Consider the following 20,485-nt stretch of genomic DNA (forward strand, 5'->3'; position numbering starts at 1 on the left):
GTTTCTGTTCTAATTAGCAAATGTTAATGTGCAATACGTCAACCAAAGATGTGTTAGTTTTATCTCACAGCACCACTGTGCTCGACCAGTTGTCTCTCTTCAGTATTTTCCAACATGAGCAGCCTTTCTGTCTGTTTTGGCCTTGAGCCAGTTCATTCCCGCTAAAGATGTGAAAAATTGCTCAACCAGCTGGGTGCTGTGTTTTTAGCCAATGTTAAACTGGAGTAAATAGTCTTTTGTGAAGACCTTGGTTAAGCTGTGAATTTTCCATACAGTGTAGCAGCGTGGTGCAGTAACACTTATTAGGATTAATTAACTGCTGGTTTCAGTCTTTTTTCTGGTATGTTGTCAATAAGAATCCCGTCCTTTAAATCCTTTATTACCTAAAGTCAACAGCCAAATGGATATGGCTCCAGTGTGACCAACAATGTGGGCAACACCATGAGTGTTTTTTCACTCTTTGGGGGCGCTGAGGGTGGAGGATGGTTGAAGACTACAAATACAACCACTGTTGTCAAGGCGTCTGTAGTCTCGCTGAGTAATCCCATTCTGTGCTAAGGCTTCTGAGAACAGCAGCTAACCCCTCCCCTCTGGTAATTAACTATCTGCCCTCATAACTAAGATAAATAACAATCATAATGAATTCATATCCTGTTTATGGCCATGTTTTTCTCTTCACAGTTAATCCAGTCAATCCACAAAAAGCTCAGGTTTTTCTCACCCACTGAAGGAGACTGTAAAACTACAGCAAGAATGATTTACTGAAACCTGCTGGTTCTCCAGACTCAATAAACCCTCTCTGTTGATCCCGAAAAGGCACAGAAACCTCTGGCTCGACAGCATACCAGGGTACAATGAGACAGTGTCATCACATTTTATTATGGGGCTTTTCTCTGTACTGGGCACACCCCAGCCAGGATAATGGTTTGCTCCTACTCCGCTGGCACGACAGTGAATGCATTCATTGAGGCTCCTCTAAGGGACATAACATACTTTTAAAATGTGAAAAATGTTTCAACATGTGCTTTAAAGCATTTCTTTCTGAATATAGACATTTGTGCATTTATATATGTTTTGCTATAACAGTGATTTTGATCTGATTTTTTTTGTAAAATCGTCTCTCACATCTGATTGTTAAAACTCTTTTCATTTTACAGTCTTTTCTGCAATCGTAATATCAGCTTTCCACATATATGCAATGAATGGAAAAACATTTTCAAAGTTCTGCTCAATGAACCCTTTCAGTCACACATTCAAGGTCGAAAACATTTTTATCCTCTTTTGAGAATTTCTCCTCACATCACATTTAACATGGTAGCTTATATAGTCACATGCTTCACTGAGGGTAGCAAATCTACACTGGATTCTTTGCTCATGAAAGGAGGTTTCCTTCTTTTTTTTTTTTGCACAGCTTTCTGAACGGACCCCAGAACAATAGACAATGATGAAAAGAAAGTCAGGAGGCGAAGAATGTATCTGATTGTATCTTTATCAGAGACCACCTCAGTCTCAAACTGAATTAACCACATTGTATGCCTCTTGAATCACTCTTGTTATAGTTCTGTCCTAATAAGACAACCCATTAACAACATGTAAACATATGGCCACAAGATTTCTAAAAATACTTCAAACTAAAACACTTTTTAAACAATACTGCAATACTTTGTAAGACAAGAAGGCACTGTTAAAGTGTTTACTCCAGTTTCTAGCATAAATAATACACAAACAAAAGTACTAAAGTGGAATAAATTATTTACAACTTTGTGTTAAAAATAATGTGTCGATAAAAAAACAGAATTACAAAAAGTGCTTTGAATCACAGGAGCCTGATACTTCCGCGTAAATAATGATAATGTACAGCAGGTTTGATTATCTGCCATTTGAAGTGCAACGATATTGAAAGTGAATTCTCTTTTTGTTCCACCGACTCATAGAGGTACTGCTACAGTTTCTTGCCACGTCCTTCTTGGGTCACGGATGCTCTTTAACAGATTTGCGCTGTTCCATTCATAGAGCTGGTGTTGACAAGAAATGAAGGGGAAAAAAGTGTTTAGGTTCAGTTTTATTCCCACGATGGAACAAAAAATGTAAATGGTACCCCATTTATGTGTTTTATTTTTTTGGCTTTACTATAACAAAATAATAACACTAGTAACAAGAATCACATGATTTTATGGAATAAGTAAACAATAGTTAAACATGTTTCTGGGGCATTTTGATGGTTTCATTGTAATAAAGACACAGGAGATGGCAGATACCTGAGTGAGGCAGGCAATCTAAAGATTTTGGAACTGTAATAACTCCGGCTTCAGGTCTTCTCTGGTGTCATATGAGCTATGGTGCCATCAAATAAGGAATTTGTGTCAGAAATATCGAGTTGTGTTATTTTTAGGTTAAGATTGTATTAGTTTACTAAATGCCATTTTGTTGCATCCTTAATTAGCATTCCACAGTGTTAAGTGTTAGTTACTGCATCTTATAGTCAATAATTATTTGAAAGTTTGATGTTTGAGGCCTGATGCAATATAGGAAGCTTTCATATTGTTACAGTGTTAATGAGATATTCACATTTAATGAAAGTTTCTCTAAATGTAACTGAGCAATTTGGTTTAAGATAAATACCAAGTTGTTATTTTGCATGTGAAAGCTCACATGAATGTCTGGCAAAAAGGCTGAAACATAAACCTGAAAAATAATCTTTGCATGGTTTTGACATTTGTTGATGTTTTTTTCTGGGGTTTTTTTGTTTGTTTTTTTAAACATCCAGATTCCTTCCAGCCTAAAGAGAATATTTTTGTTAATGCTGATTTCTATGTCGCAGCCAGCAATATTATGGGATTTCCTGTTGACTTCCCTCATTCCTCAGCAGTCCGGAAACACATAACTAAATTTCCTTTAGACAGCTCAGATATTAAAAGGTAGTTGAAAAACTGAAACTGTTGCAGAGTTATTGCCCTGGTACTTCAGTGCACGCTGTAGCATTCACGGAAACATGTGTTTAAATTTGATTATGTGCTGTATGTACCGTTTACATTCAGAGCATATGTGTAAACCTTAAAAGGCCAAAAGAGTAGAACGTGCAAAGAGGAAAAAGCGACAGAAGGATAAAAAGTATAATCAGGTATGAGCCATGCATAAAAGGTGTTAAGAGTACAAATATTGAATCTTACCCTTTTCTCCTCAGTAGAAACTTGTGTATAAAGAACACAACTATACATACAACTGAAAAGGAAATACAAAAATATATATAGTTTTGTATTCATATTACAATCACAAAATGTTGTCAAAGAGAGGATTACAAAGAAAAAGTGGTACATTACCTAGTAAAACGACTATCACACTGATGATCACAGGTTTATATCCTGAAAGATGACATGTAAAGTTAAATACAGAGCAAATAATCACATTAACATTGTATGATGACTGGGGCTTAATGACTCACCGACACCACTTTCTTCAGGTTCATCATGCTTTCCTGAAAGTATAAAACAGTATTATTAGTATGCAAACACATTAAACTACCATGGATAAGAGGACTGCTGACTCAGGTTACATTATAAACTTGATCAGCACATAAAACAAGCTCTCTTACAAACTAAGGACTTCATTTACTGATTTCGAGACACTACACTGACAGTTTATACATGAATACAACATCTTTCAAACTATTTTTTCAGGTCTTTTTTTTGTATTTTTAAAAATCAGATTACTGATTTAGACTTCATCTCATTCTGAAGATATTAAACTTGACTTGTGTCAGTACATGGAATCAGAGGACAAACTTTGAGGCATGGATAACTGTGTTATAAGGAAACAATACATTTGCTTGCTTTCTCATGGAGAGTTAACTGAGAAAACTGACAACACTCATGTTAGACATTAAGCTACAGCCTGCAGCTGGTTAGCTTAGCTTAGTTTTAAGACTGAAAACAGCTAGCTGGTCTCTGTCTGGCAGGAACTCATCCATCCATCCACCGGCACCTCTAAATCTCAAAAACGGTTTGTTTAACCTTTGCAAAAATTGGAATATAAAAATACATTTTCCCATTTTGCAGGTCGCTATGACTCAGAGCCAAGAACTGAAACCACTGACAAGTGGAAGGAATGACATTGATCATCTTGTTACAACGTACTGTTCTGCTGAGAAACCTTGATTCCTGGCATTGATGTGGATTTTACTTAAACACATATCACCCGCCAAACCTTTCCTACAGACCAAACACACCACCCAATGTGGCAACAACCCTTGCCAGCTGTCTGCAGGATAATGTGCCCTGCCACACTGCAAAACCTGCTCAGGAATGGCTTGGAGAACACGACTAAAAGCCTGAGGTATTGGCCAGGCCTCTAAACACCACCAGAGCCCAATCTAATCTGGTATCCACGGGATATGCCTGAACAAGCCTGATCCACGCAGGCCTCAAACGGATCTGCTGCCAACATCCCAGAGCCAAACACCACTGGACACCCCTCAGAGGTCTTCTGTCCATGTCCTAATGGCTCTGACCTGCTTTAGTGGCACAAACAGGACCTACACAATATCAGTCAGGTGGTTTTAATGTTGTGGCTGATTGGTGTAAACTGGTGGCCTCTAACTTCCCTTAGAAGAAAAAAAAATACCAAAACGTTTTTTACAGTTTGACTTATCTAAGTCTCTGCAAGATGTGATGTAGGTTAAATTGATTCATTTCTGAATGCTTTAACAGGCAACTCAGAGTCCCATTCAACGAGTCACAAACACATGTAAGTTCTGGCTGACTTGTCTCATCTCATGGTTTTAAAGTCAGCTGTCAAAACTGATTATGATGCAAGTCTCATTATAAATGGTTTTGTATATCCAAGTATATTTCTACAGCAGTGCAACCTATAATATCCACAACATTATTTTCCCATTATGACCAGTTTCCAAGTTTTAAATCTAGGGTTTGACAGACAAGTCATGTCAGCGGGGGGCTTGTCAAACTAACTTCTCAGTCCAGATCTGCAATGTTCACAGTTTTTTCCCTCACACAGTAATGACATGCAATGACACCTGTCCTCCACTGAAGCAATTTAAGCAAAACAACAATTACAGACCAAAAAAAAAAAAGAATTAAACTCTGTTGCTTTTCAAGAAATCTTTCTATACCTTGCAATGAAGATGATGTATTGGACGTTACACTGGTTGTCGTATCCCCGGCTGCCAAAATGTCTCTGGCACCTTCTGGATAAAATGATCACAATGATTCTTATTTCTTCTTTGGAGTTTGGAGAGAATAAAAGTAACTCTTCAATCTGAAAAGGCTTTTCTGAGATGCATGCAACATGCACATTATAAACTCATGCAGCCAAGTGCTGTGCAACTCAACGTTTTTCTGTACCTCGAACTGAAGGTGAGACACTTGGTGTTGCGCTGGTTGTGAAAGCTGTTGATGCGGCTGGTGAATCTGCAGCAGTGGATGATTCTGTGACATGGAATGTATATATTTGTTCTATTATTCTGTGTTATTGTTAACATAATGCAATACATATCAATTGTTATCTTTAAGATTCTCTTAAACATTTCAGTCGTATCTTGTGTCTCTACCTTGTACTGAAGAGGCTGTTGTAATTCTATCTTCTGCTGTCACACCTACGAACAAGAACACTGCTAAATTTATCTGAGGTTAAAACGAATACCATTCATCAGCTTTTTATGAAAATGGTGGTGGAGCATGCATATAAATGTCATATCACATGCAGAGCGTGTTCTGCATACAAATGCGAGCAATGCATCAGCACATGCTTCTTTACTTCATATTAGGTCAAAGGCAGCAGCTGTGCCCTGAAACCCACCCATCCATCTTGAAGAAAATTACTACTCAATGTTCAACAGTGTGTTCGGTGAGGGGTGATGTTGAACAGTGACCAACTCTTTAGGGAAAGTCGCCCTTTAATTAATACAATGTTAAGTTGTTTAGGAGAATGTAAGTGTGGCAGTTAGTAACAGCAGACATACAGTAAACAGTAAGTAGAAAAATGCTGTAAAGCTTGAAATACAGCTTCATGAAAGAGTATGCAGAGAGGTTTTAAGTGACTATGTTTAAACATGGCTGCTGTTTGTACAGTGTTGAGTGCCTTTGGTGACACCATGGCAACACCAACACCGTGTGCACAGTATCTGACTAATAACAGTATATTACAGATGAACATTTAAGTGCTTCAAACTGTACTGCAAAGTCACAACTCTACTGGTTATTAGAGCACACTTGTGTTATGTTTTCTATCTTCAATTGCAAATCATACACACATTCCTTGTCAACACTTTAAAGTGTAACAAAGGTTTCCTGACCCATGTATTACATTCCATTCAGCTGATATTTTCATTGTACTTTACTGTAGAGTGGAAATCTACTTGTAGAGCCTGAAAACATTCTTGGGACTGATGCAGTAGTTCATCACAGTGAACATTAAGCAGCCTTTATTTTTCATCCCACCACATTACTGTGTGCTTCATCATTGTGTGGTATGTTGGGCTATCCACCGCAATGGTTTTGGTATGTGCTTGAATGCACCAACGGACATTTGTCAAAAGTTTTTGTTTGTTTGTTTGTTTTGTTTTCCACAGCTGTTGTTATCTTAATAATATCCAACTAAATTATTGTGTCATACAAGACAAAAAAATATTTCATCTATTAGTTTCCATTCAAATAAGCGCTTTTTATAATTGATATATTTGGGTATGTTACTAATACATTTGTACATGTCAATATTTGGGTATGTTACTTATACATTTGTACATGTGAATTTTTTCTCTGACATTTTGATAATATTGTGCAACATATTATTTTTAACTTATTAATAGTTTTAGGCAATTTAACAATGTTTTTCAGAATTAATATTTTTCAGAAATATTTATATTTTATGGAAATTGTATTTTTACTTTCTAATTGAATTTCATTAATATGAACTGACATCATATTTTTGTAAAGTAAAGTTTTTTGGACATATATACATGTTTTTGGAAATATAAATTAAATTTAAAGACACAAGTGACTCTCACACAGCAGTATGTAATGAAAGACTGGAAAATTGATGCACAAACATATTGCATGGTTTGAAAATGCTCCACAGTGTTTGTAAAGACTACTCATAAATGATGTGTTAAAACACACACAATCACCTCTATGGTCCAAAAATTTAATTCAAAAATACTAACTTCACATGAGCCTTCTTCCTATCAGCATAACCAGCAATCTATAAAACACCAAGTAAAAATACTAAGAAGCAGTGGGCTTACCGTTGCATTCTGGCGGCTGAGAATCGTATTTACCAGTTTCCCTGCACACAATGCTATCATTCCCAGTGAGAGTGTATCCTTCATCGCAGGTGTATTGTACGATTTCTCCATATTTTGGGTGATCTTGGGTGTCCCACGAGCTTTTGCCATTGGTCACTTCAGGAGGTGTCGCGCATGTTACAACTAAGAAATCAGTAGAAAAAAGTTTACAACTAATGTCCTTGATAAAACAAATAATCAATGTTGTTGCCATATAAACTGTAGCACTTGATGAATGACAAAGAAGAAACATTTTGGAAAAACAAGTTCACAAACAGAAAAGTACAAATTTTTTGCTGTATAAGAAATTGATGAAAACGGTCTTAACTCACTCAGGAGGAGAGAAACAGGTTGTTTAGCTTTTGCAGGCAAAATGGAACTGATAATTTCTCCTCGTTTCAGACATAAAGAAACACAAACTGAGACACTTACTGTTACACTTGGCTCTTCCACTCCACCCTGCAGCAAAGCACTGTTTGTAGCTCGAGCCACTAATCCGGTAACTGTAGAAAGACAAGAGGAAAATGAAGCAGAAATCTTTATTTAAAGAGGAATCAGTACTGTAGAGTCTTGATATTGTAACGCACTGGAACGATGATTTCAACTCCAGAACTACATTCCTACAGAGTTAATCAAGAAGTATGTACTGTATCAACAACCCTCTCGATGATGTCAAAAGGAGGGCCAAGTTTCAAATCACTGAAACTATGAAGTAACACCTTCTGGCAGCAGCTCTATTTGTCTTTCGAGAGAATGTGGTTTTCTATTTTCCATTAGCTTTTGAATTCCATGGTGCATCCTTAAGTCATGTCTGGTAGACAAGTGCTGGCAGAGATACATGACTACCTGAACGCCTCCTGTGTGTCACTGGAGCATGCTGGCGGTTACTTTTTTGATTTTCAGAGATAAGCATTTTCAGATAGCATTCAAGCAGACAGCAGTCCAACAGGAAGATCTCACACCTTGTAGATTTATACTCACCCTTTATCACAAATGACTCTTATTACAGCACCAAACAAGGTACCTGCGCTGGTATTAAAGCTCATGTTTTCCTGAGGTTTAGGGGGACCGCAGTCCTTTTCTGTAATATAAAAAAACAAACAGGTATTTTACAGTCGCACACATACCCCAGACATGACCAAATAAAGCTGCATGCATGTCAGCAGAATACAAATGAAAGTAGACCCACTTTTGCAAGTGAGATCAGGTTCAGTCCACTTCTTATCGATGCAGGTTATAATCCCAGAGCCACTCTCTCGAACGTATCCGTTGGCACACTCTAAAGTAGCCTCAGAGCTCTCTGGGAAATCATTCATTAGGAGTGCTTCATTGGTTAAGACAATATTTTCTCTTCCCTGAGGTTTAGGACAGTCGGCTGGAGGGAAGACGAGACAAAGAAGCAATATTGTGATTGTTTTAGAATCAGAATCATGACCAGCTTCAGTCAATCAAACAGTAATCCTGAAAGCTTGACATGTAAAAAACAAGCGTCATACTGTCTATCTACAGAGAGCACAATGCAGGAAAGAAAATGCACTGCCAGTCCTGAGTGAGTCGTTGTTTCCACATATAAGCTTTTGTCTTTTGTAGAATTTAGAATAATAATAATAAAATAAATAAATAAATAAATATAAGTTTAAGAATGAAAGCACTACTGACAGTTAAGTCTTTCTAGCATCCTTTATTCAATAACACTGCAGTTATAAAAGTACTCAGATTTCTCATAAGACATTAAGTCTGCAACTATCACTGTTAATAAGTTATTAATAGTAATCAAGGATATGGCTAAGTAAAATGAGGTCATTTTAAACCTTTATTAGAAACTGGCACTGATCAGACATCAGAGCTCGTCTTCCACAAGGCAGAAAACAGCTTTCTGTTTATTCTGGCAACTTCATACTAAATGGAAATGTCTTATCTCCAAACAAATACAAGCAATATTTCCAAAATAGTAGAAGGAGGACACTTTATAGTTTAAGGTGTATATTACATTTTTTTAAATAAACAAAACAAGAGTGTACCAGTATTTATTGCTGCATTTCTGGTGCTGTACTATTATACAACATTTGTCATGATCTATTACTATTTTGCTGAATGATCTGACAGAAAATGTATCCATTAAACTTTTTAAAAAATGTTCAGTAATAAAGCAAAGACGCTGTAGAACTCCAGAAATGGTACGCCTAGTTGATTTTCTTTGGTATGACCATAGAAGCTGAATATATTTCTACAGAACATGTAGCCCTGCTCTTCTCGCTCTCATGTGACTTGATAAATATTATCTCATTAAGCAGACATAGAGGCTGATGTTACACTGACCTGCTGCCTGCACGACCAGCAGATACAGTAAGAGCAGCGGTTTGACTCCTCGCCGTCCACAGGTGTCCAATAAAGCTTCCATGTTCCGGCAGAAGACCAAAGGTTCCGATCCGGCTCCTCGACGCTGTGGTCCGACTTCTACAGAGAGGCGCCGCTGAGACACGAGTCGCTCTTCAGCTTGTCAACACTGACCGTCCGCGGCAGCAACACCGACTGTCCATTTTGTCTGAGTCAAGTTAGCTTTAACAAACCAGAGAGACCGGACGTGAGATAAGAATTCTGTCACAATAAAAGCAAAACATTGCCAGCAAAAAAAAAGTCACGTACATTCGTCCTCAAATGTATTCATACCCCTCCATTAAAGAAAAGACAAAATTCACAATAGTCATTCAAAAAATTAGAAACTGAAAAAAGTGATAATAAATACAAATTTGATGAATTATAATTTTAATGAAATAAGACCTTGGTTTTGAATTGTAGCTGAAAAGAATGTTTTCAAAAAAAACAAACAAAACTGTCCTGGACAAATTAGAGCACTTTGATGTTGAGCAGTGGGCCAGAATCCAAATACCTGTCATCAGGTGCAGAAGTCTGATTGAGAGTTACAGAGAACACTTGATTGCAGTGATTGGCTCAAAGGGTTGTTCAACAAAATATTAATTCATGGGTCCATCATGCTTGTTTGCTTGTTTTGTTGTTGTTGTTGTTGTTTTCACACACACACACACACACACACACACACACACACATATATATATATTTCTTTTGAATGACAATTCAAAAGCAATGTCATGATTTTCTTTTCTTTTTTTTTTGTTTATTGTAGCTTTTGTAAATATCAGCTTATTCCAGTAACAGCTGTTTTTTCCTTCTTTAATGGAATGGTATGAATAAATTTGAGACTCCTGTATACTGCTGTCTAAATTGTCCGTAGGTGTGAATGTGAGTGTGCTTGGTTGTCTGTCTCTAAGTGTAGCCCTGTGATAGACTGGATTAAGCAGTGTATAGATAATGGATGGATGTATACTGCTATTTAATAATGCAACTCAACTATTTAATACACTATTTAGTTATTCCCAAAGTTTTACATTTCATTTTTCCATACTATTGATCAATCACACTATTAATCTCTGTGTTGCATATACCTGTTTATTACAAACCTGTGCATGCATTTCTGCACAAAAACCTGATAAATTCGCTGTGTAATAAAGATTTTTTTCTTCTTCTTCTTCTTTTTTTTAAAAACTTTAATCTGCACATTTATGTGTCCTAATCTCTTTTTTTTTATTCCTGTGTGACTTGGGGTAATCTTCTTCTTCTTCTTCTTTTAAACTTTAATCTGCACCTTTATGTGTCCTAATATCTTTTTTTTATTCCCGTGTGACTTGGGGTGAAACTACAGTTTACATCAAGTACCCTTTTCAGACATGCGATATGGAACATTGCTGGCTTCATCAATCAGCTAAAGTGATGGCATCTTGACATTTAGATCAAGGTCACTTTTCTATTACTGTTCTTCATGGCATTTCATTTAGACTAACTCACTACGTTATCATTCAACCAAGGCTGGGCAGCACATTAAGGGGTGTACAAGTCATGTAATCATAAACAAAAGACTAAGTCTAAACAGATAGCAGCTTATCAAACTGCCTGTCCGAATTACAGAAAATTCTGTCCATTCTTGACGACAATCTAACTATTTCTTTATCAACATTAAACATAAAATTATTATTGAAGTTAAATGAGCAGATACTACAACTCTTTTGCTTTGGAGATGCAAAAATGGACCCTGTTACCATTTCACACTGCAGATATTTGATAAACTTAGAGGTAACACAGGAACAAACACAAAACAAAAACAAAAACAGATAAGATTCATTTTTTAGTAACTACTACTAATCTTGCCTCTCAGTCTCTGTCTTCTTTGCAGTAAGTTTTATCTTTTTTATTTTATTTTTTTTAGCCTTTTTGTCATTATTCAATAGGAAAGTTGAGAGAGCGAGACAAGAAAGTGGAGGAGAAGAATGGGGGAAGGACCTGCAGGAAAGGGCCATGATCGGGACTCAAACCCATGGCCTCTGGATTGGGGCCTATAGCCCCTGAACATGGGACAGCAGCTCAACCAGTTGAGTTATCACAGCGCCCCAGTAAAGCTTTTTCTTTACGAAAATTTCCATTTGTAGTGAATTTGTATTGCAAAGAGCAGTTCAGACTTGGGCCACGATGGAAGTGATACAGAGATGACACACAGTCCAACCTAGTAGAAATTCCTTGTCAGCTTTTGCAGAAACATGACCATACATGAAGACATGTTCAGATGTCATCAGATTGCATTAAACAAATTACATAATAATAATTCAGTTTTATTTTGAAAACCACAAAAGAAGTTTTGCTTTGAAAGTCTCTGCCTTTACATCAACGTGTGTCAGCGGCTTTACTTCTGCCAGGAGCCAGAAGCTGTTACAGACAGGTTTAAAAGTGAACAATAAGGACAACCAAATAAAGCAGCTAAAATGTTTTTAAAAATAGATTCTAATTTGAATTAATACATCATTAAACAGACAACAAAAAGTTAAACTCCCTGTCAGCCCAGCAGCCAGAGCAGTTTAGTAATCCCCACCTCCCAGCAGCAGAGATGTCTCCCATGTGTTGCAATGGCAACAAGAGGAAACACTGGGTGTGTCCTGGAAAAAAGGGGGCATTCCTTCTCCTAGTCCTCAAAAGGGGGAACCCTTCATAGTGTAGAAATTCTAAAATGAATAACATACTGCATGTGTGTATGTGTGTGTGTGCGTGTGTGTGTATGTGGCAGAAATAACAACAATAATGAGAAGAATAAATCATGATCATCAAACGTATAAACCAGACGAAAGGTAGGGATTGTGATTTTAGGGGTTTAAATGTCTTTCATAGCAGTTTACACGAGAGTAAAGATTCTGAGTCATTGTCATGGAGACCTTCCACCGTTTTTCTCCAACAAGGGGGCTGTGCCTCATTGCCTCAGACACACGCACTCTAGGGTGAATTCCAAAGAATTCACCACCCATTTTCAACCACATAAGTTTGTTGACGGGGGTAATCTCTTTCCTCCACCCAGAGTTGCCTGAGAAACCATCAGAATCCTTACACAGAAACCAGGGAACAAAGAGCTAACAAAGTTCAGTGGCCCGTAGCTGTACTCTGTAGTGAAGGTTTTTCGAAGCAGTAAGAAAACACCAGAAAAGGGATATTTTTGGTGAGGCACATTACATCACCTAAAAAGTAGAATATTTAAAGAAACCTGAGGTCTCACTGGTTTGGGAGTGGAACAGGCATTGGGATATTCGGTATGATGTAGAGCCAATAAAATGTGACCTGTAAAAAGTGTGTGGTGCACCTCATTCCCTTTTAAGGTGTTCAAAAAAACTAGCATTAGTGGGTAACTAATGGTGGTTTTCGAGGCAGCTACTCATACTTAGATCCTCCAAGAGCTGTGGCATGGCCTGCTTTTCTTATCTCTCTGCACACCCTGTCCAAATGAATGATTAAGACACCTCCCCTCTCTACGAATAACCTAGAAGAATGCATCTGCTTCTCCTCATGCCAGATAATGGGGAGAAAAAAGGCTGCCAGAGTGTTAATATCAGCTCACTGCTGCATAATTCACCTGCCTCTCTCATGTTCAGACATACTAACAACATGATGTAATGAGAAGCAATATCATAACTCCTTGCACATTTCTCCACATTTACTGGAAGGTGTAATACCACACATACTTTTTGTCTCCTTGACACAACACATGGTACTGACGGGGGAGCTTCATTTTGGAGATCCTTTTGTGACATTTCACAAAAGTGCAGGGAATAAAGACACTTGGGATTCCTAAATACAAATTTCCTGCAGCTTTTTTTTTTTCACGAGAAAACACTGATATGGTGAACTTGCACTGCGCTGTGTGTATGTATGTATTCTCATCACGATGGCGGCTGAACTAACAGTGACCTTAATTTGAAAATGAACCTTACTTATAGACAAGTGGTTAACAAAGAGACACATCTTTTCCTTAACATCTGAACTGATAAGTGTCCTTTTCCAACAATACACGCTTAACACTTTCCTGAAAGTCAGTGACATCTAGTGCTGAAAAGGACAAACTGCATTAAAGTTAGAGGTAGAACTAGTGTAATCATGATGCAACAAAGGAGAAATTAAGTTGCTTTCTTGCTGTGCTTTCAGGGATTCAGTGTTGCACTTCGTCTTATTTATGACTTCAAAAATAATACATCAGAACATATCTCTATGAGTCTTGCCTGTGGACATTAAACTAACCCTTAAAAATATACTAAACTAAACTTCTGGTTGGTGAATGAGAAGCAGTTGAAATTTTACAGAAGAAAATCTATTTATAAATATACGTTATAGATACACTGAGAGCATCAGTGTCTTAGTTCACTGTTGCACAGACAGTCACGGAGAATAGTATCTTTATCTCAATGAAATTTTATCATCAGCTGTGTTCTTTTTTCCTTTAAATCAAGTTAATGGAGCAGAGTATAGTTGCTTTAAGACAGAAAACAACACAGCAGTAACCCAGTATTTACGTCAGAGGAGATTTAATTCAGATTTCTAAAAATAAAGAAGAGGTAAAGACAATGCAAGGCATTTACCTCCGATATGGCGTTCCAGCCACTTCCACTCATTTTACGTCAATACCTGAAATAGAATGCAATGTTCCGACCATGTCAACTGGTTCAGGCAACAGATCTTTGTCATAGCAGTGCAAAGAAGAATTAACTATGGCTTAGTTAGTGAACCGAAGCCATCATAACTACACCTGTGTTTTCCCCACTTTGACAAGTCAAAATGTCTGCCATGAAAAATGTCTATTATCAGACCGTTCGCATTTATCATTCTGTTGTCATTAGGCTCCTCTTCTACCACCATATTAAGTTTTCAGCGACTAAACAGGTGTCAAAACGTTCTATGTCATTATCGTGGAACAGCCAACTGTGAAAAATGTCCTTATCTGCTCTGCTGAAGCTCATCAGAGATCAGCTGCAGAGGAACATGTAGAGCCACTGGACTTCTCCGCTGTGAGTCTCCAACTGTATGAAGATGACAGAAAACGCTGCAGAAGATCGCAATATAGGCACTGTCAACCCCTCCTTTAGAAAATGTTCAAAAAATTTGCATTTAGTCTTTTCCCTTGCAGCTAATCCAGTTTTGATTTACAAATGCTTAGAAAATCCTGTACATGAGAAGCTCCTGAGGCCAAATATGTACTACACAGCCTTTCACAGCAAACTCTTAATGTTTTGCAATTGCATTTGTTTGAGGTACTTCTAATGCAACATGTGTATTCATTCAAGCGCTTTAGCTTTGTGTGAAACGGTACAGTAGCAGTATGTACCACAGTCGCACCTTATATAATCCTTAAGATTTACACCTCTCACAGTGCCGGAATACTTTAGTGGATAGGAAACCAGCCTGTTAGCTTCACCACAGCTCTGAGCAGATTTCATTTATATTCTTATTCCAAAAACGGTCCCATGATTCATGCCTGCTTTTGAAATACGGATATTTATGACACGTTCATGACATAAGATGCCTCAGAGCTTTTTCTTGTGATTTAAAAAAACCTCTATTTAGTGCAGTCAAGCTCTTTCCCTGCTCTGTCAAGAAAAGCAGACGGCTACCATGACAACTGGAAATCTGCCATAGTAACAGTGGTTAGTGCTGCTTTGTAATATGAAAATATCCATCCATTATCTATACACCACTTAATCCTCACAAGGGTCGCAGGGGGGGCGGGGCTGGAGTCTATCCCAGCTGACTCAGGGTGAAGGCAGGGGACACCCTGGACAGGTCGCCAGTCTATCACAGGGCTACACTTAGAGACAGACAACCAAGCACACTCACAATCACCAATTAACCTCAACATGTTTTTGGACTGTGGGAGACGAAGCCAGAGAACCCAGAGAGAACCCACACTGCACAGCGAGAACATGCAAACTCCACGCAGAAAGATCCTGGGTGTCCTCACCGGGATGCGAACCGACAACCTTCTTGCTGCGAGGCAACAGTGCTAACCACCGAGCCACCTTGCAGCCCTGATATTAAAATATGTGCAACAAATGAATTTATATGTGACAACTGAATGATTATTCCTTTAACAATTGTCACTGTGTTGATTGCAGACTGACATATGTTCAGGATACAGAACAATGCTGTTTTAATCTCGGTAGAATATTTATATGCAGTACAAGAAATCCAGGAGGTGTTTTCAGCAAAACTTTATTTTTCAGTGCATGAACGCAATACCATGTCAAGGTCATAGCCTATCCTTTGCAATCCATTTTTAAATATTTTCTCTCTTTTTTTTTCACATAAAAAAATAATGGAGCGATTTAATATACCTCTATTTTTTTCTCCCCAAAAGAGCACTCAGCAAGTATTTATAAAGGTGCTGTACAATGTACAAACATTTACATCTACTGTTCCTACAGAATGTAGAAGATACCACAAGGATTGTTTTTCTAATGAAGCAATGCAAGGCCACAGTATGATGCAGAGATGAGATACAAAATGGTCAAAAGAAAAGCATAAAGGAGTAGCACAGTGCAGGGGACAAACAATGGAAAAAAAAGGGCATTATCTGATTCTGAACCAGAGCAAACTGCCTGTACCTGACACTCAGGGTTGGATTAAGTCTTTCAACCAACCGAACTATTGCACAAAAATCGACCACTGATTGGCTCATAGTGCGTCCTCTAGGGATTTGAAACCTGAAAACTCCATTATACAATCACAGACTTCAACTGCCATTCGACCGCCATTGATACCGATTTTATCACACAATTGCTACGATACTGTGTTCCCTGAGCTCATCTGAATATGTCTTAATTTTATAAGTTGTATTAGCAAGTATGTTGACTGCCTTTCCTTTCCCTTTGATTTTACTGCAGATAATTAAAAATTGTTTAAAGTAACAATGAAATCTGTCCATTACTCATTTTTACAGTCCGCACTTTTGAAACCACTTGTCCTGTAGCGATCAGCTCCACTAACCTTTAATATGTAAGATGGTGAGTTCTCTGTATACCTGCCTATACATCAGCAGCATGTTCAATATCTCAATAAAGCGCCACATCACTCTCTGGCCTCAGACATCCTTCAAGTTACCCTAGTACACAGTCACACAGCAGGATTGACAAACACATACAATTAAAACTCTAATTTGTCTTTTCTCATTAGGCAAAAAGGTAAAACTACCAGGGACGTGACTCAGAACTGGCACAGAATTACATAAATTGCCATTTTGGGCTTCAACAGTAACCCTTAAAAAAAAAAAAAAAAAAAAATGAAACAGCTTTATAAAATCATTACAATAGTAAAATGGCAATGCATTGGTAGCAAGTCAACATCACGAATTAATTACAACTCATGGTCATTCTGTTATGCTACAAGGGCAGATGCAGTGCAATGGAATTCAATAGATAGTTAGAATCTGCAAAACATGACACATTCAAATATATATATGTATATATTATATTTCACAATGAGACACGTTTTGAGCGATTGCAAACATTTGGTACAGCAGTTTGCACGTCACGTCTATACATTTCATGAACTACAAAGATCCATGGTAATTCCTACCACTGAAGTACATTGGAAATAAGGTGAATGCTCAAATAACATGGGACAAATCTTTAAAGTCTATATCAAAATGTGGAATGGCTTGGTACAGCTACATATACATATATTCATCTATTACCTCAATAAATTACACACTGGTTAGTTATCATACACATGGTAAACAAGATCTCAAACCACAAGTTTCTGGTCTTTTAAATGATACTGTTTGTATGCAGGAGTGTCATGACTAGAACCATAGAACAGTCTGGAGTATCCCGTAAAGTAAACACTTGCTGGATTGTATTTGAAATCTGCCTGGTGTTCAGAATGAGAATTATAAACAAGAAACTGGTTCATCCTCCATGATGTGCAGAACACGTGCAGTAAAACAAACAGAAGCGCTGACTGCATGCAGTTGAGCAAACCTGTAAGAAAAAAGACAGTCAAAATATCCCACAATGAGACTGAGAGCAGAAATTAAACCCTAGATGACAGTCACACTGGGTGTATACTACAGTCGAGAGGCGAGGGCCTTTCTCCTTTCTTTGCATATGGGTCATTGCATTGTAATGGGTGAATCGCTGTTTGTCGCTGTTGTTCCACAGGAGGCTCCCAGGATTGGCACATATTCACATTTCAAAATGTCTTGTCTGACAAGGCCACGAGCATGCCGCACATGCTGAAGTCCCACGTCAAAGATGCTGAAGCAGCGGACAAGGCAGAGGGGAGCTGCTACATGCCACATGTGATGTCACAGGACTCCCAAAATACAAATCTGGCCACGGTCCGAAGATAATAAAAGTGGCACCGTGTTGCACTTTCTCTGTTTTATGGAAGAACTCAGAAAAAAACAATCCACTGAGGAAACTGTTAAATATGCCATGGCACAGCTCATGTCCTGGTTATTCAATATTCTATCACAAAGGGTCACGGAGGACCTCTGGATGGGAGAGGATTTTGGCTGAGCTGGGCACTTTCCAAGGGCCGGGGCTAATAGGTCCCTTTGGGCTCTGCAGGGCCTCTGGCATACTGTTTATAGAGGCCACAAAGTCTTCCTTAGCACTCTCTTCTTTGGAGTAAGAAAATGTGTCTTCTTTTCCTTTTGCCTCTCTTGGCGCAACTACAGAAACCTTTTTATTCCATTTATCTTTGAAAGATAACAATGACTCTCTTTTGTTCACTGTCCCTTTACTTGCATTCCTGTCCTCTGCAGGTTTGCCCTTGCCATTAACATCTCTGTGCCCTGAGTCTTTACCTGTTCCTTTCTCGCTCTCTCTTACTGTATTAGGTAATGTCCTGTGGTGGTGGTGAGACTCTGCCATTACTCTTCTTTTGAAACTTTCCTGCTCATGGCCTGGCCTGGTTCTTTCTCCTCTCCCTTCCATCTCCCCTCCATGTGTGTATCTTCTGATCTCAGTATTCCCCCCTTCACCATTTTTCTTTTCGTGACCTAAGCTCGCTCTGCTGGAAGAATCCTTTAATCTCCTCTGAAGGCCTTGTTGCTGCTCTGTGCGCTGCAGGGTCGGAGCCACTAGCTGTCCAACTTGTGCAGACTTCCTAGGGTTCGCAGGTTGTGTTTTTGTCTGTGTCTGAGGCATTCTGGTCCTGCTCAGTGTTGCTTCCTGTGCCTGACTCTCAGTCTTTTTGGGACTGTGATGTTGCTCTTTGGCTTTAGGAAATGTCTCCCCTGTTTTCTTTGGGCTGCTTAGCTCTCTGGAGTCTTTTGTGGGCCTGGTCCTCTTGTAGAACTTCAAATGCTCAGGGGAGGCGGGTGTGAGCCTTTCTACCTCCTTGTCTGCCCACTCACCACTCTCCTCCACGGAGCTTAAACCCCTGCTGCTGCTGCTGCGGGGCTTGCGGCCTTGTGGGGAAATGGCACTCCAGCTGCGAGAATGCTTCAGTTTGCTGGAGAAGGGAGGGGAAACAAAGACGGAAGCCCCGGTGGGATATGGAGAGGACTGGGGTGATGTGTCAGAGAAAAACACCTCTCCGGAATAGCTTGTAGGTGAAATGAGTTTTTGATCATGTTGACCTGTAAGAGAAGCATACGTTTTAAACCACATGCAAATAAAATATTATAACATGTATCACAAAAACGACTGCAACTCGAGATAAGAAAGAAAATTATGCCACAGTATAGAAGTTAACAGTGGGAAAATGCGAGAAGAAGAAGAAGAATTACCAAGGTAAAAGAGAAGAGACCAGTAAAAGCAGTGAAGATGTTAGTGTTGGTGCTCAGTGTAATAGCACACAGTAGAGGAAGCTGTACTACCTGCATCAGGGGCAAGAGAAAAAGAACCAAAGGAAGCAGATGGTTAGAGGTTTAATGAATAAATTAAAAAAAAAAAAAAAAAAACTCAGCAAAGAAAGTACATTGAGATCAATAAGGGTGGAACTAGAAAATAGGCTCCATCAATTAACAAATGGATGCAGTCATTATCATTAGCTAAACATTAGGTGGATTTATGGTTTCAGCATGTATTTAACTGCTGTCAATATTCCCTCCTTGTAAAGTAGTAAACAGTAGTAAAACATTTAAGATATAAATCCAATCCTGTTGCCAACTTAAGTTTTATTGCAAACATTGATTTGAGAAGAAAAGTTGAAGGAACAGTTTGACCTTGATATAGCATTTTCTCATCTCGGCTCCAAATGTGAAGCTACAACCAGCCCTTATATGTATATCCACATGTGGTTTAATGCCTGCTGTGCTGTGCAGGCACAAAGCTATTTCCTATCAAAAGGAACACATCGAATGGTTACTCACTGCCATCTTGAGCCAAACCTGCTCCAGGTCTGAGCAGCAGCACCACTTTGTTCCCTCCAGCCTGGATCAGATCAATAGCCCGTGTGTGGGAAATACCACGAGCCGGCTCCCCGTTAATCTCCACTATCTCATCTCCAACCTGTCAGTAATGCAGAAAACGTAATTACCACACAGAAACACACCTATGGACTGTTCGGCTGTGCATGCATACGCTCAGACATACAGGAGCTTGCATAATCACAGGATCTAAATTTTATGCTACACACACGCACGGCACGCGCGCACACACACACACATACAGCTTTGTATTACCCCAAAGGTACCCTCTATTATTGGAGATGACAAAGTATCTCAGGATAAAGCGTGTAAACATGTCAGTCTGTTAGACTCTAATCAGTGTTGACATTCCTCTCCACCCTTGGATAGGCAAAGTCATGCCCAGAGATCACAGTCTGGCAAGCCTAAGATTGATTCCCGCTCGGAGCCTC

The 20,485-nt window shown here is 38.7% G+C and overlaps 2 protein-coding genes across 6 annotated transcripts in view; both read right to left on the minus strand.

Annotated features, from left to right (window-relative positions):
- Positions 1-1,471: 1,471 nt before the first annotated feature.
- On the minus strand, positions 1,472-9,840 carry im:7151449 (complement decay-accelerating factor). Of its 5 annotated transcripts, none has more exons than XM_008279371.1 (13): positions 9,617-9,840; positions 8,487-8,672; positions 8,279-8,378; positions 7,730-7,800; positions 7,259-7,441; positions 5,567-5,611; positions 5,361-5,444; positions 5,129-5,200; positions 3,443-3,475; positions 3,321-3,362; positions 3,171-3,222; positions 2,259-2,334; positions 1,472-2,015 (listed from the first exon to the last, which is right to left on the minus strand). In XM_008279371.1, the coding sequence occupies exons 1-12, from the start codon at positions 9,696-9,698 to the stop codon at positions 2,277-2,279; spliced, it is 1,008 nt and encodes a 335-aa protein (XP_008277593.1). In that variant the 5' UTR covers positions 9,699-9,840; the 3' UTR covers positions 1,472-2,015; positions 2,259-2,276. The 5 variants fall into 5 exon arrangements, with proteins under 5 accessions (XP_008277593.1, XP_008277585.1, XP_008277602.1 ...); XM_008279363.1 differs by having other exon boundaries at positions 5,129-5,203; XM_008279380.1 differs by lacking the exon at positions 2,259-2,334 and having other exon boundaries at positions 5,129-5,203.
- Positions 9,841-15,873: 6,033 nt separating this feature from the next.
- magi3b (membrane associated guanylate kinase, WW and PDZ domain containing 3b) overlaps positions 15,874-20,485 on the minus strand; it is a 125,571-nt gene continuing 120,959 nt past the window's right edge. The window contains exons 20-21 of the mRNA XM_008279408.1: positions 19,998-20,136; positions 15,874-19,262 (exon numbers count right to left, since the gene is read on the minus strand). Coding sequence (XP_008277630.1) covers positions 18,148-19,262; positions 19,998-20,136 — 1,254 coding nt within the window. The 3' untranslated portion in view covers positions 15,874-18,147. The remainder of the gene's footprint in view (positions 19,263-19,997; positions 20,137-20,485) is intronic.

Source organism: Stegastes partitus, unplaced genomic scaffold (assembly GCF_000690725.1).
Source record: "Stegastes partitus isolate 25-593 unplaced genomic scaffold, Stegastes_partitus-1.0.2 Scaffold5, whole genome shotgun sequence".
In the NCBI taxonomy this organism is placed as follows: domain Eukaryota; kingdom Metazoa; phylum Chordata; class Actinopteri; family Pomacentridae; genus Stegastes; species Stegastes partitus.

Coding starts and splice junctions, on each gene's coding strand:
- im:7151449 (XM_008279363.1), bottom strand. CDS start 9,698: ATGGAAGCTTTATTGGACACCTGTGGACGGCGAGGAGTCAAACCGCTG. Junction 5,612..7,258: donor TCAGCCGCCAGAATGCAACG/GTAAGCCCACTG, acceptor TCTTGTTCGTAG/GTGTGACAGCAGAAGATAGA. Junction 3,363..3,442: donor ACCTGAAGAAAGTGGTGTCG/GTGAGTCATTAA, acceptor GTCATCTTTCAG/GATATAAACCTGTGATCATC.